Source organism: Natator depressus, chromosome 21 (genome assembly GCF_965152275.1).
Source record: "Natator depressus isolate rNatDep1 chromosome 21, rNatDep2.hap1, whole genome shotgun sequence".
Lineage (NCBI taxonomy): Eukaryota > Metazoa > Chordata > Testudines > Cheloniidae > Natator > Natator depressus.
Window position 1 is genome coordinate 9,541,823 of NC_134254.1, and position 23,576 is coordinate 9,565,398.

The window sequence follows — 23,576 nt, forward strand, 5'->3', positions numbered from 1 at the left end:
ATTTCCATATCTAGAGACATCAGCACTGAGTTGGAAGCAGCACCAGCTCAGTGGAGGTCTGGAGCAGGCTAACATGGGGCAGTGTGTTAAACATCACGCTGACTGACACTCAGTGGTTATCTGATTGCCACAGAGACTTTTCTAATTAAAAACATAGAGAAATATTTGACTTATGACTTTGTCCCCTGCTCTCAAGGCTGGGCTTATGGTAACTTCTCTTGCAAAAAGCTTTCTTTTTCTTTTTTAATTGCCAGCTCATGTATAGTTTGCAATATGAAGATGCAAAGCCTTTTTGTTCTCGATCAACCCCACTCAGCAATACTGCCTGTGCCCAGAGACATTACTCCAGAGCATAAAACGTCCTCCTTTTAGAAGCCGTCTGGGAACTTCCCTCTTCTCAGGGATTATTACTCCTGGCGCCACGCTGATGCGTGGAGGAATTTCGCCTGGAGAGGTGAGGTAGCTAGACCTTTGCCATCTATACCAGGACTATTAGGAAAGGGCACACACACCTGCATCTTGTTCTCAGACTCATCTGCCAAATTTATTTCCATCAGGGCTGCCAGCCGGGAGTACTTCCTGTTGGTGGTAGAGTCCAGGCTGTAGAACTGCCAGAGCAAGGAGAGGCAGTGAATCTGCTGCTGCAGGACAGCTAATGCCTTCCTACTGGAGAGACGTTGTTAGATGTTAGTGGTCACAGCAAGTCAAACATATACGGTAACTGCTAATTAAATAACGAGAGATCAAGCAAAGGGGCCCATTAGAAACTCTCTTGAACACAGAGTGCCAATCAGGCCTATTGTGTTCAGTTTCCATGGTGACATTTGCAAATAGCTGCTGGCCAGGAGGGCTAAGACCCACAATCATCTGACTGAGATTCCACCTCTTACTCTGTGTGTTGGGCCTGACGCTGCTGAGCATGATACGCAGAGTGTTTGGATTCTTCGAGTAACGACTGGAAGAAGGCTCCGAGCCAGGTACGGGGAAACCCCTTGTGCAGTAAGCAGAGGGCCCTCTTGATCAGTCTCTTGGCCAGTGCGATTTGGCCCATGTTGAAGCAGACCTGCATGGGGAGTGATTAGTAAGGCAATCGCTGCAACCACATCCCTGTGTAATTGCACCTAGAGTCTGACGAGGTCAGGGAGGCTGAATGACATTTGCCTCATTTTAGGATAAAACATGGTTGAGGTGGGGTCCTGTAGACAAATTGAGCTGTAGGTGCCCAACAAGGGAATAATGGGGTACTGTGTATCTGTCTGTCTAGGTTCTATTGTGGTCCCTGCTAATATCTGAGTGCCTCACAAACATTGCAGGAATCAAATCGGGAGGTAGGAAGATTTGGAGATGCCACTGTGGCAAGATCAGCCTCCAAAAGGAGATGGTGGGGTCTGCAGCTGAAAGGGAAGTTTGCAAACCCAAAGCCAGGAGCAGATACCGGGGGGGGGAGGGGGGGGGATACTGTGTATTCCTTGGGTTGCTGCTGGTACTTGCTCCTCCAGGGCAGCCGGGATCCAACAGAGCTCTCAGATTGCACACTTTATTAGCAAACTGCAGCAGTCCCGGCAGTTAGACGGCAAAAGCAGGTGGGCTTCTGATTTTGCTCCAATCTTTTTTAAGGTGGCAGTGGTGAGATGGATGGGTGGTAGAACCCTGAGGGGTTTGCACAGGATTTGGGGCTCATGGGTAAGGCAGAGAGCAAGAGTCAGAACCAGGTCACCTTTAGACATCCTCCAGCATCTACCTGGTTTCTTACCTCTCCCCTGAGGCTGCAGAAAGTGGCTTCCTCAAACTGGTTGATCTTCAGTTTAGGTCTCTTCAGACAAGGGAACATTGCCAATGCTGACAATTCCTGTAGGCCACTTGCTTTCTTCAAATACAAGTATGCCTCAAGCAAACACAGAGAGATACAGTGAGAGGCTGGGCCATCGCCTACCTAGAACACACAACTCTGGCCCCTCCACCCCCTACTTATTAGCCAGAGGAAACTTATCCAGGGCCAGCTTTAGGGTTAGGTCATCTAGAGATGCAGGAACATATGGAGGCCCACTCACCATATAATTGTTGGATAAATATAAGGAAGCAGCCGCAGACTCCAGAAGATAATAAAAAGCCCTCGTTCTGTCTTTCACCATCAGACAATGGCGGGCTAGGGCAGAGACCACCAATTCCACTCTCTCTCCACATTCACAGGGTGCCAGGTTTGTGGCTTCCTCTTTGCCACGTTTATGGTACTTAATCAGCTTGTCCACCCTGTCCAGGAACTCCTGTTCAACTCTATGGTGAGTGAGAAGAGAGGGCGAGCCCGCTGTAGCCCAAATTGAAAATCGCTAAAGGATCCCCTGGGGATGATCCCATCAGGGCCCAGTCCTCAGTATCCCCATGGGCATAGGGGCACCCCTACTGCAGAAAATATGAAACACTCCAAAATGTAACTGAAAAAAAATATTTAATTTCCTTTAAATTGACATAAAAATCCCCAAGTTGTCTGGCATCACCCACCAACCGAGGAAGGATGGGCTTGCAGTTAAGACATGGGACTCGGAATCAGGAGAACCAGGTTCAATTCCCCGCTCTGCCACTGACTGCCTGTGTGACCTTGGGCAAATGCCTCTGTTTCCCCATCTGTAAAATGGGGATAATAGTAATGCCATACCTCACAGGCTGCTGTGAGGTTAATAAGGTGCCCAGATACTATAGGGGTGGGGGCCAAACCTAACTAGATAGAAAATCCAGTATGAAGCATTTATACCACTATCAAAAATCCAGTGTACACAGGCTCCCGAACAGCAATAAAGAATTGCAACATAGGCATTTCCAGACTGGATCAAACCAGGACCAGTATCAGGTTTGCAATAGCAGCCAGCAGGTTATATGTCTCCAGAAGGTGCGAGAACCCCGCAGCAGGCAGATGTGGGATAATCTGCTCCCCCACACCTGTTCTCATCCTGGTCTCTCATAGACAGAGATTGGCTAAAGCATGAGGTTTTATCCCCTCCCTAAATTTGTTAGCATTAACTATTATAACTCTGGACATTATTGTTACTCATATAAATGTCCACGCCCTTTCTGAATCTTGCTAAACTCTTGGCCTCAGTGACTTCCTATAGCAATGAGTTCCAGTTATGCGCTGGGTAAAAAAAGCAGGGTTTTTTTTATTTCACTGAATGTCCCCTTGTTCCATTGCAATGAGAGGGAAGAACAGAAACTCTCAATCTGCCTTCTCTAGACCATCGATTACTTTATATGCTTTTATTATGTCCCCTCTTGATCCCAGTCTGTTCAATCTCGCTTCATATGAGAGTTTTGCCAGGCCCTTAATCATTCCTGTCGCCCTTCTCTGAACCCTGTCTAATAATTGTACAATAGCCTTGCAAAAAGCAGCAATAACTTGTTATCATTGACCCAGGGCCTGATCCTAAATTCGCTGAGGTCAGTAGGAGTCTGCCCATTAATTTCAATGGGTTTGGGATTAGTCCCTGGCTGAGCCAGATCTGAACTAATGGCTTGGAGCTGAAAAGTTCTGTTATCCCATTTCCAGTCCCAGTCTCTTCAGCAACCTGTTCCCAAGGAATTAACTTGCTCTTTAAGAACACAGGTGATCAAAGATCCTTCCCCCCACCATACCGGAGATGATCATCTGGCAACACCTGTTTATTCATGGCTGATTTTGCCCTGCACTGTAAATTATCTGAAAAGGAAGTTAAAAAAAAGGATTAAATGAATCATGTTCTAGCTTCCAAAATTTACTCTGTGGTTTAGGAGAGGGTATCCTTCACTTCCTCAGCTAAACTATTGTGCTGTGTTCCTGTGCACTGTTAAACAGAGGTGGGTATGACGTGATGTCTTTGTTTAAATTATATATCAGCTAATTAAATCTGTAAAATTGCCGTGAGTGTCCAGCGAGAGGGACTGGACATTACGGACAGATGTCTCTGGGGAACCTGGCAACAGGGAAGGCAAGGTTTAGACTAGCAGAGTCTCAAGGAGTTTGCTGGTGAGGTGGACAGACTGGTGTGGCAGGGAGCTGACACACAGTTTGTGCTCCAGCAAACCTCTCTCTTGCTGAGGCAGATGGGTAACACAGTGGCTTAAGATTCTGGGCGCCCCGGGAGAGTGTCACATCTTGTGCAAGTCACTTAGGCTCTCTGTGCTTTAGTCCCCCATCTGCTGTGAGGATAACTATAACTGAAAATCATGAGGCACTCAGATACTGTGGTAATTGGAGCCAGGTAAGTACTGACACAGCCATAACAAGGGATAGGCTCATCTCTCTCTATCTCCCCCTTTCAAAGCCTCCCTCATTCTAACTGCGTTGCCAGCTGGGCAGCCAAAGAAGTTTTACCTTCACATGAGGCCATGGGAGTTTCTATGGCAAGTTCCTGCCCCAGAGAGGCATCGGTCCTCTCTGGTGCATCTGAAACAGACAAGACAAAATAACTTCTGAATCTGAAATGCTCCATACAGGTATCGCTATCTTCCTGCAAACAGAGACTGGGGTTGCACTAGTGACCAGGTTTGCCTCCTACAAACACATAAGCTGGGACTTTATTTTAGATCTGTTTGTTTGGTAAGTTAGGAAGCTGTCTGTGGTTCCTCTACCCCCTTATGTGATGCTCAGCACTGGAACTGCATCCAAGAACGCTCTGACCTGCATACAAGAAGCATCTGGATATCTGATATATTAGAAACCAGACAGGGCATCAGATAAGCCTGACACAGTCAGCCAGTCAGGTGACCTAGTTCTGAATTGGCTATCTGGGTCGCAGTGCAGATTTCAGGCTGGCTAACGTGTCACCAGTCTTCCAGTTTGTCATTTGTTTGACAGAAGTAGGAAACACATTTGCAGAGTTTCCAAAACTGGAAATATCAGATGGACAACCAGCACCTTGCAGGGTGTAGTACAGGGGTTCTCAAAATGGGGGTCAGGACCCCTTAGGGGGTCACAAGGTTATTACATGGGGAGTCGCTAGCTGTCAGCCTCCACCCCAAACCCCGCTTTGCCTCCAGCATTTGTAATGGTGTTACGTTCAAAACACTTTATGTATTTATAAGGGGGGTCACACTCAGAGGCTTGCTGTGTGAAAGGGGTCACCGGTACAAAAGTCTGAGAACCCCTGGAAGAGAACAGGAGATTTCAAGACACTGGGGCTATCATTCAACACACTGCAGTGTTATGCTCCAGAGACTGCAGGTATGATCTTCATCCTCTTACCGGCTATCCCATGCACTAGTGTGAACTACAGCCTCCAGAAATGCCAACACCCTGCAATGCATTGTCAGTCCCCCTATGCTATTTCCGAACTTCCGTTTACCTTGTGCTAAGCTTGTCTGAAGCCTCTTCCCGGTTTCTTCAGAAAGCACCTGAGCCGTGCCCTTGGTCTTACTGCCCTGTCCCAGCAAAGAGTCTTCGTGGCTCATCTGGGTGTCCAGGGCATAGCGATGGAAGGAAATGAAATCACCTCCACCGCAGCTTCTGCATTTGTGAGCCTTGTGCTCCAGGAAGGTGGCACATTTGAGGTGCAGGGCCTTCTTCTGATCCCCCAGCCACAGCTCATAGGCCCCTTCTCGCAGCAGGGGAGTGCAGAACCGCATTGCTTGATCCTGCTGCAACATCCCCAGCTCCTCTTGCAGGCTGAAGCTTGGAGCAGCGGCACCGACATCTGGAAAGCAGCAATAATTCCTTTATCGCATGATTGCATCAGATTTATCTGACTGGAAACCACTTAGACTGGCTGTTCTTCTGGGCAGGGACCTGTCCTTTTTTATTTGTTGATAGAAGTGCTTTACACATCCAGGGAGCGGTATAAAGAAATAATAATAAAGCGGAGCCAATGCGATTACAATGGCTGTAGATCCTCATGCAAAATTCTCCTAAGCCTCCCAAGGAGTAATTTTCCCGGCACTTATGAACACAAAATATTATGTGGCATTTCAACTGCCATCACTGGCCAGCGACTATGTACATGGGGCCTGATCCAAACTCCAATGAAGTTAATGGAAGGAAATACTTCCATTGACTTGAACAGGATTTGGCTCAGGCGCACAGGGACAAAACAAAGTGACATTAGCCCATCATTTCCGAGGTATGGCCAAAAGAGAGAGGAACAAAAGCATTCCCAGGGAACACTGGGGGTTCTGGAAACTAAAAACCCTGCTCACCTTCAGAGTCCTCTGGCCCCAGGGATTGCACCGTCAGGGGGCCCAGATGTGTGTGTAAATGGCAGGAACCTACTGCCTGTGTAGCTCTGGTTTCTTTTCCAACATACTCAAACACGTGGGAACTGATCAGGCTCATGAGTGTCTCCTCCATCTTCTTGTTTGTCCACTCTGGGAGGATGTACAGCAGCAGCTCTGGAGTAAACGTATGGCCAATGACAGCTGCACATTTAACTGCCATCTGCTCAGAGGGGCTCAAGCTGTCCAACTGGGCCACAGCAATCTCTGCAGACAAAAAAGTTCAATCAGTTAATCACTTCCTCCCGTGAATATATTAACTCATAGGATATTATTCAGTTGCTAGCAATCTCTGGGATGTTGCATAGAGTTCCAGACAATGATTTTCAATTCCCATTCACGCTCATCTTACCTCAGTGTAACTCCACTGACTTCAGTGATTGGCATAAGTGAATCAGGCCCAGAGTGTGGTCCCTGGTAAACAAAGCCAGATGAAACTGGAACGCGAGCTGTGTGGAAGCCTGCTCACTCCTGTTTGTTTTGTACAATAGGTGCCCCTCCTGTGTAAGGACTGTGATTCCATATATTACGGACCCTCTGGTCTTTAGCCTGAGTCCATTCCAGGAAAGCAGCAGAATCCTGTCTGGATCCCTGACCTCTTCTTTCTGTACAAATTAATACACTGAGGGAGCCCCCTCTGTGCCTTAGGGGAACACCATTTGTGAACACTGTTGCCTCGGACAACCAAAAAGAAATCCCAGAGTGCAATTTTGCACTGACCTGAGGTGGGTTCAAGGTACATTGTGACCAATCATTCAAGTCAGACTCAGTTCCCTGTCACAGACCTACAGTGTGACATGAAGCATAAGGCAAGTCACTTAGGAGTTTCTCTGTGCCTCAGTTCCCCATATATAACTCAAGAATAATGCTTCCCTAGCTCACAGGGGAGCTATAGAGCTAAATACGCTACGGATCATAAGGCACAGATACTGTGGCAGTGAAGACTGCATGAGTACCTAGGCAGATAAATAAGCGGAAAGAATGGAGCTTGATTTGGACTGTGCACCCAAAAAGCACCACAGGTGAACGCAATAGATATCCCTTTTATTGAAGGCTCCACACTATCTCGGTCTAACAGAGTTCCCAGAGTCTTTAGCCCTCTGTGATGAGCTCCGGATCTCAGACCTGCACTGCGGCATTCAGCTCCCTAGGTCTTTTTATTTGTCTTTGACCGCTGCCTCTGAAGAGACACGCTGAGCACCAGCCAATCAGCTGCTCACCTTGCAGCCTCGCCGGGAGTAGAACAGTGTCCAGGTCCACACCCGTCCTGATGGTACAAACGTAAAGCTCTTTGTTTTCCTTGGAGGAGACAAGAGGCGCTCTGTAGGGTATCGATTTCACAGCACTGACTGTGTGGAGAGAAGAAATCATTTGGAATCATTTTACAGTTTGAGCTCATTTTAATATATATATATATATATATATATATATATATATATATATATATATACACACACACACACACACACAAATTAAACCATGAGCAAGTGAGAGCTAAAGAACTTGTGCTGGTTTATTTAGTCTTCTGCACTATAGGTATTAGAAAGGTCTCTGTAAAACTCATCTTTCTTTCCTCAGCGTTTATTCCATCTGCCAGAAAATGCAAACTGCAAGTACTTTGATACAGGGACTGATAGATCTGAGGTCAGTCTAGTTTGTAAGCACCCTCGACAGCCTTTGCTGAATGCTATTTTGAATCTCCCAACAAGCCACATCGCCTCAGATGAATCACGTCCGCACCAGGCCACACTACAGGAGCTGGTTTCCCCCTCTCTAAGCAATGGAAGTGCATCTAGACTGCGAATGGCAGCGCCGCGTCACGTATCACCTCCTCTTCAATGAGAGCAGCTCCTGCACTAAGGTCCAGAGCCAAAAGAAAGTTCAGCTGAAGACCGAGTCAACCCGATCTGATGTTAGATCATCCCCAAGTGAAATGTTTTTAAAAAGTTGGTGGCTCCGTGAATTAAAGAAGTTTCCTTTCAGCCAAGATTGCATTTCTGGTCCTGGGCAGGATAGATTCAGAGTGGCAGGCTACAGGTAGAGAAGAACCCCATAATCTATTTTATTCTATGTGTATCCTTGTGAATAGCTCACTGGAGGAGGACTGTGAAACCTGGGTTCTGTTTCCAGCTCTGCCACAAGCCTGCTGGGTGACGTTGGGCAAGTCACTGCCTGTTCTGTGCCTCGGTTTCCCACCTGTAAAGTGGGAGTAATGATACCGAACTTTGCAAAATCCTTTGAGAGCTACTGATGAAAAGTGCTATAGAAGAGCTAGGTATTATTCTATTCTATGGAGGTTCCTATACTGTCCTTACCATAGTATCTAGGTGCCTTCCAGTAGCATATGAAGGGACGTGAGCATGAAGGTGATAACTTCTACTCACACTGAGCTGGATTTGAACCAGGGACACGGAAGTGAAAAGCTCTCTATTCTGTTAGCCTCAGAGACGGAGGGGAAAGGCTCTCTGTTCCCTTAGACATCCCCTAAATTATCCAGACCTGCTCCATGTCTCCCAAGACCCAGCTAATATGAAATAGGGATGTAAACTGGAATTCTGAGTCCTCTGGCTGGGAACAGAGCCATGGGATTTAGATGAGTTAAGAAAGTGTATCGTACTAGACAGGTTATCCCACTCATCCTCTTCCTTCTCCTCCTCTGGGATGCGGCAAAACTCAAGAACCCCATTAGCATGGAGGTCCGTCAGTAAAGCTTCACAGTACAATGGGACCCCAAAGCTTCTTTGTATGAGGAATCTAAAGAAAGGAGAAAGCCCAACACTTACTAATGCAAGCAGCTTCTCAGTGGTAATATGGAATTTAGCACATTTAATATATTTTTAAATAGCTGATTTTGTTTATCTTTTTTTCCCATTTATGATGCATCGATTATCAGGAGGGAAAGCTAAGCAATAAAGGCCAAGACCCTGGAATGAGCAACTGGCCCAGAAGTGGGAGGAACAAATAGAATAGGAAATCCTCAGGAGATGAAGGATTGCCCTAAATTGTTTGTCTGGTTTAGCTGGTGAGCTGAGAAGGGTTTTCAAATTAAATTCAGATTCAGGAAACCACTTAAGCGGGTGCTTAAGTCCCATTGCAGTTGATGGGATTTAAGCACATGTGATGAAAATGTGCTTAAGTGCTTTCCTGAGTCAAGACCCAAATCAGTAACAATACCAGGGCATACTTTAAATAGTGCTGGCTAAAGTTTAGAGCAGGGGCAGGGAGTAAGGACTTCTATTCCCAGTTTGTCCAGGCTCTTAAGGCTTGATGTCCCTCCCTGGTGGATTTGTTCCCCTCCACTTGCTAACGCAGATTAGTTGGGTGATAAGGGCACTTACATTTCCATCTCTCTGGGAATGCTCACCACCCCAAGGGCCTGACGGGCCATCTCCAAGAGTTTGGAAGGCTCCAGTTCCCGGAGGACAATGCCAGCGGTCTTGGGGCTCTTCATGATGCCTTCAGCAGAAGCACAAGGGAGCAGCTCTTTGGAGGCAAAGGGAGACAATGACAGGACTATAAAGATGGGGACACTCAAGAGGAGTTTTGCCAAAAAATCCCAGGAGGTAGCATCGATGTACTGGGCTTCATCAATGATGAAAACCAGTGTCGCTTCTTCCGCTGCCTGAAAAATAAAAGGGACGAGATCAGCACATTTGGCCAGGCTTCAAGAGGAGAGAAAAAGAGCCAGGACAGACCAGACAGGGGTTTGCTTCATTTTTGTAAGCTGGGTATTTTTAATTGACATCAGTTCAACTCTCTACTGATTCCTCCCTGCACCTGTTGAGCCTGAATGTTAAAACTCCTCAAGCTACTTCCTCGGTTCGCGTAAAACAGCGTAGCTCTGTTGAGGTCGATGTTGAGGTCAGGTTAAACCAGGTGAGAATCTGGCCCCATATTTCTAACCCAGCATTTAACTGGTAAGGAGATGAACCTTTTTACCAGTTTTCAAGGCAGGAACAAGCGCTATGCGAGGTGATTTTCAAGGGCACCCGGCTGATTTAGGAACAGAAATCCCAGTGACTATCAACAGGACTTGTGCTCCTAAGAGAGACAGCTGCTTTTGAAAATCCCAGCCCGTGTATTCAGGAAGGGCCTCCACCAAGCATCTCAGATTCAGGGAAGACATCCCTATTGAGTCTTTGGGGAAGATAGTCCAAGTGGATGGTCATCCATTGAAGTAAAGCTGTTTGCTAGCCATGCCTTTGTAACCCACTCAGGGTGGTGCTCTGTACCTTCTAGTGGTGGGCTGGGCCACATACAGAGGTTGATGAACCTTTTACAGCCACAGCTGACAGAGCTGGATCTACACTCAGGCAATAGATGCTCAACCCATGTTCTATCCCCACAGCCGATGACCTATCCAGGGGCACGGTTTAACACCTGCAAGCCCAACCTCTCATTTGTACCTAGTTTGGAATGTCTGTTCACCTCATTTATATGGTGATGGGGTTCGCTCACCTTCCGCAGAACTCTGAGGAAAAGCATTTCCTCTTCTTTTTGCTTTGTCTCATTGTCCATGTGAGAAACCTCAGCTGACATGGGGAACTGGTCAGGAAGACACCAGCACAGTTAGCAAGAGACGCAGCATGCTTGGGAGTTAATGCATATTAGCAGAAAAGCAGCCAAGACATTTCCAGTGCAGCAAGGTGTACATGCATCGCTCGTCACTTTTTTTTTTTTTTTAACAAACCTTTCCCTGTGGAGACCTAATGACTCAGGATTTGTCATGGGACACCCAATGGAACCTTTTGCTTCCTAGGCCACTGGCTTGAACTTGACCCATGTCACTATGATGTTCCCATCTGGCCACTGTTTGATGAACAACATTACATGCATTTGCTGGCTCTTAGTCCAATACCTAGCGGGCAGTTATCCACACCACAAAGATCACCACCCACCAGTGGCATCGCCGCTGACCGTCAACGGCACTCAATGATGAAATCAGCAAGGAAACACTTCTGCATGCATTGAACTCCCTCCCTCACACACCCCCTTGCCTTGGGCTGGATTACTCCTCTCCATAAACTCCTCACCAGGTCTCCCGCAATGCTCTTTAAGGGGTAAGAGCTGTGCCCCCAAAGCAAGACTGAGACTCAAGGAGCTGGCATCATAACGGCAATGAGGCTAATCTCAGGCAAAGGTGAACAGAAGGTTGCCTAATTCCGAGCTCACAGCACGTCAAGGGGGTTTTGAATTCTTTGAGATCACTGGATGCTCCAGACAAATTCAGGGAAATTTAGTAGCTGTATCCAATGTACCGGTCAGTCCCATCCAGAACAGTGAAAACGTTTTGGCTTTCTGATTTGGAAATTTGATCCTGGCCACAATTTTGACATTTCTGCCGTGAAATTCAAGGCAAGGATGAAAGATGCTGAGACATGGGCCTGGCAGAAATGAAGGACTCAACTGAACCCCCCGCTCCTTGTAACCGGCTCATGCACAAAGTGGTTACACATCACTGGGTCTTCTCCCAGAGAGCAGGTGCTTTCCCCATTACCTTCACAAGGAACTGATTATTGAGGAGACAGTAGAAGGTCTCATCCCACAGCCCATTGAGCTTGCTTTGGAGGATGTCTTGTCTCTTATAAGGTCTACAGGCATCGATCCCGAAGAATATGGCCATAAGTGACCGAATAGCATAGAAGGACTCCTGGATATCTACTTTGGACAGCTCCAGTGCTACCACCCTGTGTTGAAAATTATTATTATTATTTGTATCATGGTAGCACCAAGGAACCCCAGTCACGGCCCAGGACCCCATTGTGCTAGGCACTGTACGGACACAGACTCAAAGGTCTCATTCTATAGAGCGTCCTCTGAGCAGCTTGTGAAGCTGCTTCTTAGAGATCTGCCCCCAACCTTGATTAGAAGTGTCTGACAGAAACTGTGTCGGGAGGGCAGGGGGGAGATGCAGCCTCTTGAGTGGTATATGGGCAAGCTAGATACACCCAACACAGTACGACATATGATGGTGGTGAGCCATAGATTTTAAACCCTGAAGGAACCATTACGATCATCTGGTCTGACTATAACTATAAAACATAACGTTAACAGTGCACAGGCCATAGAATCTCGCCCACTGATTCCTGCATCAAGCCCCTGACTTCTGTGTTCCGATTTGGAGCTGGCTTCTTGGGGAAAACATTCACTCTTGATTTCATACCCAGCACATCCTGCTATTCATGTCTGTTTTTCACTGACATAGGGAGCAATTCTGCCTGCAGAAGCAGCCACAGGGAATAAAAAGAAAGCCACCTAAACTACAGGACAAATAGAGGTGGGAGATCACATGACGGGATCACTGGCAGCTAAATTACCCTCCCCTCCAGTGTTGGCTCATTGAGGCGATGGGGATGGTATTTTATCCATGATAACGGAGCCCTCACTGGTGAGACCCAGATACAGGCGAAGGTGCTTCACGTGGCATTTTGTCACCGCTCTGAGTTCACATGGCGGTCACCAAGAGCCACTGAGTAAGTGGTTACACTGAATGACTGTGGTGGTATCACGATGAACACACATTGCAACCGTCGCTCGTGACACCCGCCGGAAGGGTTGATCTGGCTCCATGGATGAGATTGTTGTGGGGAAGAGGCTCAGAGAGAGACAAAAACATCCTAGCAAATATCTTCCCCTGAAACTCAAAAACAATTGCCTAGGAGGTTCAGATAAATATCTAACTACACATTGATAAGACCCTGCATTATGCTTAGGGGTGTATTAAGTCTAGGATACACAAGTCAGGATTGAGGAGCCTTTGCAGAACTGTGTGGTGGCCCAAGACTGGAACAGGGATGCTACTAAGCAAAGTTAAGAGAACTGACCTGTGATTTTCCTCCCTAGCTAGGTAGTCTATTTCAGCAATTAATCGGCTTTTTCCATAGCCCGTAGAGCCTTCGTACATAACAACACGGCCTTCTCTGTCTCTCACAAATTCTTGCAGTGCAGCCTGGAAGATTCTGATCTCTTTCTCGCGACCTTTCAAGAGGAAGGCATTTTATAGACAGTATACTAGGGTATAGGACATTGTTCTTCCCAGCCATGCAGTGGAAGTGGCTGTCTCTAAAATGCTACTACAGACATTGGTCTTAGGGAGTTGTTCAAAAGCAACAAGAAAAAAAACACTCCAACATGCCGTGGGCTTAAGTAAACCCTCTCTGGGGTGTGTCCAGCTCAGGGGCCATGAGGAAGAGCTCTGGGCCTGAGTTCTAATCCTACATCTGGCATTGCGCTGTGGTGCCATCAAGCAGACGAGCTAGCTTGTGAATTGTCCTCTCTCATTTATAGGTTGCATGTCTGTCTCAATCACAGGTGCCTTGTAACCGGTTGGGCTGCTGGCCTACAACCCTTTATCTTGCCTGCAAAGATAAGCATCAGAACTGTGGACACATGGGAACAGGAGAGGGGGAAAATCAGAACTGATATTTTGCTTTAAACAAAAACATATGGCTATTACTTTCCCTGATGTTGTTAGATGGCAACTCCCCTGCCTGTTTATCCCTATGTCCTTCCTCCCACCATTGCGTCCCTTCCTGACCTTTAGGGATGTTCTGCACATTATTAATACTGTGCCAGGAGGATAGATCCACCTACCCAGCAAGGGCCGATTCCCATCCTTCTTCCTGGGAAAGCCCGACTTTCCAAACATTCTAAAAGGAGGAAGGACGGCAAAAGTCAGTGATCACCTATCTGGACTATCAGATGCTAGGTAAGAAATAAAGAGAACAGAAGAAAGAATTTCAGAAGCTCCATGAACCCATCTGGCTGCCCAGAGGCGAAATGAAAGAGTTAGATGGGCTCATTCATTTGCTGCATACAGCCCATTCTTAACCCCAGTGGAAATGCAGGTGGTTGGAGGACATTTCAGGCAGTTGTTTGGAGAAGGACAGTGGTTCTCAACCTTTTCCTTATCAGAACTCCTTCCATCTAGCTGGGAACAAGTCAGGTCCCAGCTTCTATTTAGCAAGATGGGAAGGGCACGGTGGTCCCAACCATCTATGCCTGTTTGCAAGCTCTCTGGGATTGCTGACCCCTGGGTAAGAATATCCAGCCTTTGAGTTAACAGAGTTAGATTTTTCCTTCTCTCTTGCTTGTACTGGAAGGAGCACATAGGAGTGACTTACAGGTTTCTCTTTCTGCCGAGATATTCATAAGTTACCCCAGGGCTCCTGGCATCGCTCGTCTCCTTCTCTGGAAGCTTCTTAAAAAAACAGCCGGGAAACCCAGATTTTGAGTAAGTATCTTCATCACATGATATCATCCCTGGATAGAGCGTCAGCATCCTGGAGGCCATCTTAACCTTCGAGCCAGTGACTGCGTCAGGAATAGAGTATGGGGAAAGGCTGTGAGCAATCTAACGGATTCACACACACACACGCACCACAGCTAAGTCCTATCCTACCTGTATATTCTTGTCTAGAACGCATGCCAGCAACTCCGCAGAACGCTACTCCACTTGTAATCCCAATGGAAACAAGCCTAAAATAGAGTAAGAGCAACATGGAATCAGCCGTCTCCTGCTAACTCTCTCCATAGCTATAGCTTTCTCAGCCTCTTTGCTTTATTTGTGATCTAGACTCACTACAGGGCTTGCCACTATTGTTCTGGGCCTGTGATAAATGATTGGCTCGTCCACTGGCCAATTAACACTCGGTCCCCGTAATGTCATGAAACACTTTTGTTCTGTGCTGATCTCAGAGCAATGGTGGTTTTCACAGGACTGGCAGGCTGGTGATCAGGGGATGTAACGGCACTGGAGAAATATTATCCCAAGTAATAATCAGTTCCTTTCCAGAATAAAACACCCAGTGAACATCCAGAATTACAGTGGTAATGATAAAAAAAAAGTTTTAGAAGGGATATAAACCTTCCTGCATCAAGGTACAAGCCAATCTCTAATTAATGGGGCAAGGAAGAAGCTTTCCCTTTGAGCAGGTTACCCCATAAATGCAGGGCTCTTGCATCTTCCTCTGAAGCAGCCATGGTCAGAGACAAAATACGGGACTAGATGGATCCCTGATCTGATCCAGCCTGGCAGTTCCTGTGTTCCTAACACATTTACTTTCAGATATTTTTCTTGTTATTTCTGGTTGTCAATACCCATGACAACCTGTGTCGCTGTACAGCTCCCACTCGTGACCAGCACTGGAATTAAGCCATGGCGGAGTCACATTTTCTCAAGCAGCGGTCAGTGTGATCCATGACAGGAGGTTAAAACGAATGAATGTTTCTCCCAGACCCCTGCAAGTCTTGGCAGCTCAGTTCCAACAGTGCATTGGACCAAAGAACAAAAGAAAAACACAACGGACTCTGGTCCACTAGAAGATAACAGCCAACTACTGCTGCCAGCTAACTCCCTTAGCTCAGTTGGTAAAAGTCAGTGCTGTAGTGCTGAAGATCCCAGGTTGGGAGCCTGCTGATGACCCAGGCAGAGGGTCATTGCACTTACTCAATTTTTATGAGATTCTTAGAGCAGAGATTAGAGATGCTAATTGCACTATCTAAGGCATGGGTGCTCTCCTCCTCCCTCTTATCACCAGGCAGCCCAAAGACACACAGAAACGTGCAGCCCTGTGTTGAAGGACAGAAAAGGAGAAGTGGTTAAAAGTAGATTAATAAGTAACCCAAGTATTCCATTAAGGATATGCCAGAGGGGCTCAACCCAGTTGTGCCTTCAAACATCCAAGACTTCCTTAAATGCTTGAATTCTGAAAAGCTACAGGCATGATGCATTTTGCATGAGGTTACAAAGAGTTTGGGAACAAAGAGGGCTGAGGAAAAGGATGGTCCTGTGATTAAGGCTGGGCCTTAACAGATCTGGGTTTGATTCCCAGCTGCCTGGCAGACTCCCTGTAAAAAACGGGGCAATGATATTTCCTTTCTCCCATCCGTTGTCAGTCAGGACAATAAGCTCTCTGGGGCAGGGACTATTTCTTACTATGGCGTATGGCCAGCGCCCAGCACAAATGGGCCCCATATCTTAGCTGGCCTTTCTATGTGCCGCTGTAATACAAACAAACAACCACAATGGTAAAAGCGTTGCTCAGGCCAAAAGCACCAGGTATCCCAATTGCTCACAAACATCAGTTGGTTCTTACTATTGGACAGATGCCACTGTCTGAGATTTTCTGTGCCTGATTGGCAGCTGAATGCCAATCCCCACCCATGCCATCCTAGTGGGCATGCCTCTCCCTAATTCTCACAGTGATCCCTGTGCCAGCTGGGTTGCATTTCACAGAGCAGCTAAGCCCTGCTTTACTCACTTTGCCAAACGTGGAGATTTTGATAATTTTGCCTCTCCAGCCCTCCATGATACCAGAGATGCTCACAGTGGCATCCTGGACCAATTTGCACAGCTCTGTCATTTTTGTGCTCTCATGAAATTGCAGCTTGACAGAGACCGCGGTTACCAGTCGAAGTTCGGATACAAACTCCAGTGGCTGATTGTCGTCAATCTGGAAGATAAGGAACATGGGGGAAAGACTCAGTTCCTCCATGCACCTGGGATTTACTCTCTTCATTGCCTCGGGTGGGGATTCACTGGGGATGAACAGCACGTATCAGAACAGAAACATCAGCATCTTACCTTCTTCAGAACATTTCCCAAGACAAACCTCCGCAAGGCCAGCTCGAGTCCATGACTGGAAGCCAGTGCCACAGCATTTCTCAGTAGGACTGGGAAAGGAATTTATATGGTTTAAGTCAGCGGTTCTCAAACTTTAGCAACCCGAGGACGCCCATTTTGATTTAAATTTTTTTTCACAGACCCCCAAGTCCTCTGCTCAGCCCCAGGCCCCACCCCCACTCCACCCCTTCCCCCAAAGCCCTGCCCCCTCTTCCTGCCCCGCTCCACTCCTACCCTCCTCTTCCCCGCCCCATCCCTGCTCCTCCCCCTCCCTCCCAGTGCCTTCTGCACACCAGGGAACAGCTGTTCTCCCAGTGTGCAGGAGGCGCTGGGAGGAAGAGGAGGAGTTGAGGGAGGGAGGGGGAGGAGTTGATCAGCATGGCCCGCGGACCCCCTGGAGTACCCGCCGCAGACCCCAGTTTGAGAAATGCTGGTTTAAGTTATCAAGAGGCAAAAGCGGGGGGAGGGGGCGAAGGCCTCTCCCTATTCCAGGGATCCTGCATTCTTGTTGGCTTGGACGCTGAATGCGAGGATCTCACCTTCATCGTTTGGATAATGCTGTAGATGGTCTATGCACTTTTCAAAGTGTTCATCAAAATCAGGTGGGTGGAAGATCTTTAGGTATTGCAGCTGAGTACACAGAAAAATTATAGACAGTGTCATTTCCCCAAAGTCTGCTCGGTAAAAAATACATCAACAGATGCTGGAATAACCCTGGATCTCATCCTTCACTATGGTCATCATGCCTAAATTGCACCCCAAACTAATTTTATCATTCCCACTATTGACACCTTCCTGGCTATATTCAGCCCGCTTGTGCCAGAAGTTAAAGGTTCTGGATTTGCAAAGGGGCTGAGCACCTGCCCCTCCTCATTGACTTCCCTAGGATTTGTGGGTGCTCAGCTCTTCTGAAAATCAGGCCAAAAGGCCCTAGAATGACACCATGAACTGACCCCATCTGGTGATCATCAGAAATTGGGAAGAACTGCTAGCCTTAAAAGTAAAACAGTTGCTCAAATTTCCCTCAGAGGGAAGGTACCCTGCAGCAATTTAGCACATGCTCAGCATAGCATGGGGGAATAGAACTCACAATCTTTGGCTGTAAAAGCACAAGCTCAGCTCAAGAAAAAGTCCCACTAGCTAACAGAAAAGGGAACCCTATGAACACAAGCCAGCCTGGTATATGTTGGTTAATGGACTGATCCAAAGCTCACTGAACTCAATGAGGCTCTCCTCTTTTGACATCAGTGGACTCCATATTACGGACTTCACTGCATAGTAATTGCAAAAGCACTATGGGGCTCCTACCTTCCTGGCTTTTTGGCCTTTAAGCATTTCTGCTTCTAACACGTCCCGGTCACAGAGCTCCCAGCAGTTCGGTGATAGAATCACCTCACGAGCTTGTGCCAGGCTTTGTGCCAGCCTCACATCATCCACTTGCTGGCCAGTCACCAGCCAGTACTGACGCATCTCATCACCGACAATGAGCTGAGACACATGGCCTGCAGACAACCCTGAAAGGAAAAGAAAAAGACAGTTACTTTTTCCGTAAGTGGTGTTCTTCACGATGTGTTGCTCATGTCCATTCCATATTAGGTGTGTGTGCTCACTTCCACTCCTGATGGTGCCAGAGTCGGTCCCCTACAGATGCTGCTAAGAGAAAAACTTCCAGCACCAGTGCATGTGTCAAGCACACACACCTAATATGGAATGGACATGAGCAAGCACTCAGAGAAGACCAGGTGAGCTGCCAATATGTTTCTTCGGAGCTGGGGTTGCTGTCACATATTTCTTCCATTAGGCATCTGTACCGATCTTCAGTCGGAGCTCTGGGCCCACTTCCATGTAGCTAAACCCGAACTGCTCCTGCATCTCCAGGCTGCATTTTGCTGCAAGTGTAATGATGTCACTGAGCTGGCTTCGTTCGACCTTCCAGAGCACCAGCAATGCATCCCCTGCAGGAGAGAGAGCAGAATGGAAGGGGGCATGAAACAGAGATGGCTCTTTTCATGTGTGTGATTTCCATCTGGTGAGACCCATGAAGGGCCTGATCCTGTACCACTGAAGTCAATGGGAGCTTTGCCATTTTTTTTTTTTTTTTTTTTTTTTTTTTTTTTTTAACTCCAGTGGGTGGCAAATCAGGCCAAAAATACTGTAATAGCCACTGATACATTTCAAAGGCATAGTACAATGTAAGAAGTACCTGTGAAGTTCAAGATATCGCCTCCGAAACAAAGCACATCTGAAGAACACAGAAAATGAATAAATGAGACAGAATGTAATGCCATCTTCATTATACAGCTGCTTTCATCCTAAAGAGCTTTACAAACTATAGATCTACACAAGAACCACTTTGGCATTGCTGAGATAGGGCATAACTGTTTTATAACGCATAGGAAGACTGCATAACAGTGGAGAATGGAAAGGGGAAACAGCACTCTCATGGGATTCAGTGGGGGGAAATTATTTAAATATTTGCATTTTGGTAGTGCTCAGAGACCCTGCTCAGGCTTGGGAACCTCGTTGTGCTCAGTGTCGTATGAACATGGAGATTGGGGCAGGGTGTGCATCTAAGAGGAGGACAGAATCCAATTATTCTAACTGGAATTTGGCCAGCACTTTAGGACTAATAGTCCACAAATTCATATGCTTGCAAGGAGAGCTAACCGTCACATGTGATCAGGACCCCAGGATTTTCCACTTTCAACCAATGAACTCATTCCTTTATGGATGAGCGTGTGCCAATTTGAGCACGTCACCACAGAAGCCACTAACATGCCAGAGAACAAGAGCCCAAGTTTAACTCACTCTCCAATACCACAACCACTAAGAAGAGAAAACAGGGATTTAGCTAGAATAATAAAACACTTATTTTTAAAACACATTTTCAGAAACACAGAAATGGCAGCCAGCAGTGCACATTATTTACAAATTCCTTGGGGTAGGGGTTGCATCTTCTTTAATATATTCCTCTGCAGCAGAGCAATGCTGCTTGACCAAGAGTGAACATCTGCTGGCCCACCAAAGTTTCCTGGCTTACGGAGTTAAACACACCACCTCCACCCTCTGTACAGCAATGCTACGATCATCTCATTTCAGAGCTGGTTTCCCCGAAGACTCTAGTAACACCAACATAAGAAGGTTAATACTGTGGGTATATGAAGGATATGCTAGAGAACTCCCACATAAAACTTAGCAAAAAGTAATGATAAAAGAGATGATAAAGAATTATTAGCAAATAAGCACTAATCTGCTTGTTAAGCAAAAATATGTTTAAGAGCATGACCTTTTGTTATAGCTGTGTAAGGTTGTTTTTAATCGCATACGTGCTTATTATATAAAAATATCATAAAAAGCAGGGGGAAACAACAAACAGGAAGACGTGACAGGGTATAAAATTTAATAATGGTTGGTTGAAGACTTGTTTTGAACCCATGTTAAAAGTAGGTCAAAGTCGTTATGCTTCTTTCCAGGGTGCCCCAAATTTCCAACTGTAATTTGTAAGACTTGACAACCATTTGTTAGAGATTGGATGACACCAGCTATGCAGCTCAACTGCAAAAAAGAAGGGAGAAGGAGTCTACATAAAGCCCTGTGTAACAGCCCACCTTGACCCAGTGTGGCTTGGTACTCCAGAATTGGTAAATTAGCCTTTTCTGCCTGTGCTGTGTTTATTTACAATACACAGATTCCCCCTCAAGAGAAAAGATCTGAAACCTCCCTATGACAGAGAAACAGCCAGGTGGTGACACAAAATAAAACTAATGCCCCTTCAAAGGTATTAAGGGGAGAGTGGCACCCCAACTCCTATTGACTCTGAGAGGTGGGCATCGTAACTGCCCCTCTGAAAGCCTCCTCCAACCCTTTTACGGGAGAAACTTTCTTCTGCGCCACAAAAGCGACAAGTGGTAAGAGGTGTCCATCTAGTTACATTTGATCAGGATGACCATTGCTTTATGATATCTGGAGGGGGCAGTGAAGAGTTAGGTGATACTCCTGGAAGACCACCAAGAAAATAAAGGACCAGATGTCTCAGAAAGAACAGCATTTTGGCAGAATCAAGCTAATCTCCAATTCTCAGTTTCGTACAGCCCTGAACAGATACTTCACCTCTCCACCTCTCGGGGGAGGTAGTACTTACGCTCCATTATCCCTTCTATGTAATCATTGAGCATCTGGGTCAGCTGTTCCATGCCACAGTTCAGGTCATTGTTTGTGTATAGCTTTTCAAGGAGAGCAGTTAATCCTGTGACACATGCAAAGACAGAAGGCCAAACCGTCATCCCGAGGGAGTTTTCAATATTGTACCAAAGAATAGCAGATGCCTAACTAGGGAAGGGGCTATAAGTGGCAGGTCTCAGCTATTGCAGTCAAATACACTTTCCATTACAAATTATATGAATAATGTACAGTTTGTGGTGAGTTTGGTACTTATGAAATAAGAGACTGACAGTGCTTTCTAGAGACATGCATGCACCTTCTATTTCAAGCCTTGGGATTCTTTGAAGAGCTCTATTGTTTGTGTTGAACTTTGTGAGCGCGCCCAGTGGAAGGATTAACACCCACTAAGTCTTAGACCAGGGGTTCTCAAACTTGGGGTCAGTTTTCCTTAGGGGGTCGTGAGGTTATTACATGGGGGCGGGGGAGTCTCGACCTGTCAGCCTCCACTCCAAATTGTGCTTGGCCTACAGCATTTATAATGGTGTTAAATATATTTAAAAGTGTTTTTAATTTATAAGGGGGGGGGGTCTCACTCAGAGGCCTGCTATGTGAAAGGGGTCACCAGTACAAAACTTTGAGAACCATTGTCCTAGGCTGAAGTTATCATACTCATTTCTAATCATGATGTTGGACAAACTGGAACCTTCCCATCTCCTCAGTGGAGCAAAGCTGCCTCGGGATGCAGCAGGGATTAAGGCCCGAGACAGGTAGTCAGACTGGCTCAGTTGGAAAAGAGACACCACTTTCTGCCAGAATTTCACAAGGTCAAATCCCCACTTTGTCTAAAGGAAGGCAAAAAGGGATGAGCCTTCAAGGCTGGGAGCCCACTCAAGCAACTGGCAGAGAGGATATTAAACAAAAGGGGTTCTTTTCAAGGACACTCATATAGCACTGATAAAAGAACCTAGATAAATAAGACACAATAAGGGAAGGTCCAGGAATTTACTGAGGACCAGCCTTAAAGCCTGTAAAGCACCCCTTGCAGAGGGTGCCAGTGCCGAAAACCCTTAAAGGCAGCTGCTGACCAACTGATAAGCTCAAATGGTTGCCCCATCCACAAAGGGAGCACAGACAGAGATTTGCCACGGGCAGCCCTGTTCCTCACCTGTAATCTCCACACAGAGCAAGACTCCATTGAAGGTCTCCATGGAAGGCAGCATCCGCCGAAGGGAGTGATTGTTATACACCAGCAGGTCTGGGAGCAGGGCAACCACCTGCACCTGCCTGGGAGGGAAGCTCACCTCCACCTCCTTCTTCCCCATCTCCTGAGAGGACTCCTTCAGCACCCCCATCCTCCCCACCTCCTGAGATGGCCCACAGGAAAATGATGCTACCTCTACCAGCTGTGGGGTCTGAGGCATTATCTCCTCCTTTACCGTCTGCAGGGATTCATATGTCACCTTCCCACGCTGAGGGAACCAGCTGAAGCTTCCCCTGTCCCCTTCGCCCCACGGAGGGAATCTGTTTGGCACAGCCATTTCCCTCCCCTCCTGCAGAGACCAGCTCTCGCCCTCCACATCCCCTGCTCCACTCTGAGGGGGACTACGAGATGCCCCTGTTGTCCAAAGAGACTCGTCAGATGCTGCCGTGACCTTCACCACCATCTGAAAAGGCCCACTTGACATACCCATCTTCCCCCACTGAGAGGGCTCCCCTGCTGGGCCCATGTCCCCAACCCCCCACTGAGGGGTCCCAGCTGACTCCTCCATCTTCCCCCTGTGAGAGGACCCTGCCAACGTCCCCATATCCCCAGCTCCTCTCTGAAGGGATCCATCCTGGGTGTTGCCCACCAATGCTTCCCTCCCATAAGCTGCCATCTTGGTGCCAGAAGCAGCTTCAAACACTCAAAAGTTCTGAGGTGAGTCACCCTTCCTCAGCCAGTCGGAACTCCCCACTGGGAAGCCAGGCCCCCTCTCAGGGCCAATCAGAACTCCCCACTGCAGGGCCAATCAGAGCTTCCCCAGCCCATGACCTGTTAGCTGCAAGTAGCCGTTTAACCGTTATGGCTTGTACAGATTAGTCCATCACCCAATCAAGAGCCTCTACAAGGTACCACCCTCAGCGGCTGAAAGTCCCCATTGTGCTAGAATATGGGGCAAGAGAGAGAAGAATAAGGGAATGTCCTCTGTTTCCTGCTCCCTCATGGTCTGCCCCATCCTGCAGGAAGCTCCCAACAGAGACATCCCCCTCAGGTCCCCCCGCACCAGCAAAAAATCAATCAAACAAGACCTTACAGGCACAGTCCAATTGTCCTCCATGGCTGCAGGCCATGCTACAGGGAGACTGGCTGCCTGAAGGTGCGGTCACTCACAGCTTGCTCACAGGCCCCTGGGGTAGTCTGGCCTTCATCAATATTGCATGCCACCTGTTTATAGATGCTGTGAACAAGGCCAGAACTTTTTTGGGGATGTGCGGTGCAGAGGAAAGGGTAAAAATCATCCCAATTGCACCACAACCACTCAGAAAAGTTTAAAGAGATAAGAAAGAAAGCAAAAAC

General features: G+C 47.1%; 1 protein-coding gene across 1 annotated transcript in view; it reads right to left on the bottom strand.

The window, feature by feature from the left end:
* Positions 1-22,896, bottom strand: part of LOC141975540 (adenylate cyclase type 10-like) — a 28,132-nt gene extending 5,236 nt beyond the window's left edge. Inside the window, exons 1-26 of the mRNA XM_074935981.1 lie at positions 22,185-22,896; positions 21,000-21,104; positions 19,062-19,100; positions 18,670-18,813; positions 18,167-18,372; positions 17,398-17,488; positions 16,820-16,908; positions 16,497-16,688; positions 15,683-15,804; positions 14,636-14,712; positions 14,358-14,547; positions 13,828-13,883; positions 13,059-13,212; positions 11,732-11,921; positions 10,693-10,779; positions 9,573-9,856; positions 8,852-8,988; positions 7,455-7,583; positions 6,160-6,441; positions 5,303-5,660; positions 4,343-4,437; positions 3,625-3,688; positions 2,052-2,274; positions 1,754-1,885; positions 891-1,063; positions 513-666 (exon numbers count right to left, since the gene is read on the bottom strand). Of these exons, the coding sequence (XP_074792082.1) occupies positions 513-666; positions 891-1,063; positions 1,754-1,885; positions 2,052-2,274; positions 3,625-3,688; positions 4,343-4,437; positions 5,303-5,660; positions 6,160-6,441; positions 7,455-7,583; positions 8,852-8,988; positions 9,573-9,856; positions 10,693-10,779; positions 11,732-11,921; positions 13,059-13,212; positions 13,828-13,883; positions 14,358-14,547; positions 14,636-14,712; positions 15,683-15,804; positions 16,497-16,688; positions 16,820-16,908; positions 17,398-17,488; positions 18,167-18,372; positions 18,670-18,813; positions 19,062-19,100; positions 21,000-21,104; positions 22,185-22,896 (4,485 nt within the window). The remainder of the gene's footprint in view (positions 1-512; positions 667-890; positions 1,064-1,753; positions 1,886-2,051; positions 2,275-3,624; positions 3,689-4,342; positions 4,438-5,302; positions 5,661-6,159; positions 6,442-7,454; positions 7,584-8,851; positions 8,989-9,572; positions 9,857-10,692; positions 10,780-11,731; positions 11,922-13,058; positions 13,213-13,827; positions 13,884-14,357; positions 14,548-14,635; positions 14,713-15,682; positions 15,805-16,496; positions 16,689-16,819; positions 16,909-17,397; positions 17,489-18,166; positions 18,373-18,669; positions 18,814-19,061; positions 19,101-20,999; positions 21,105-22,184) is intronic.
* Between the last annotated feature and the right edge of the window lie 680 nt (positions 22,897-23,576).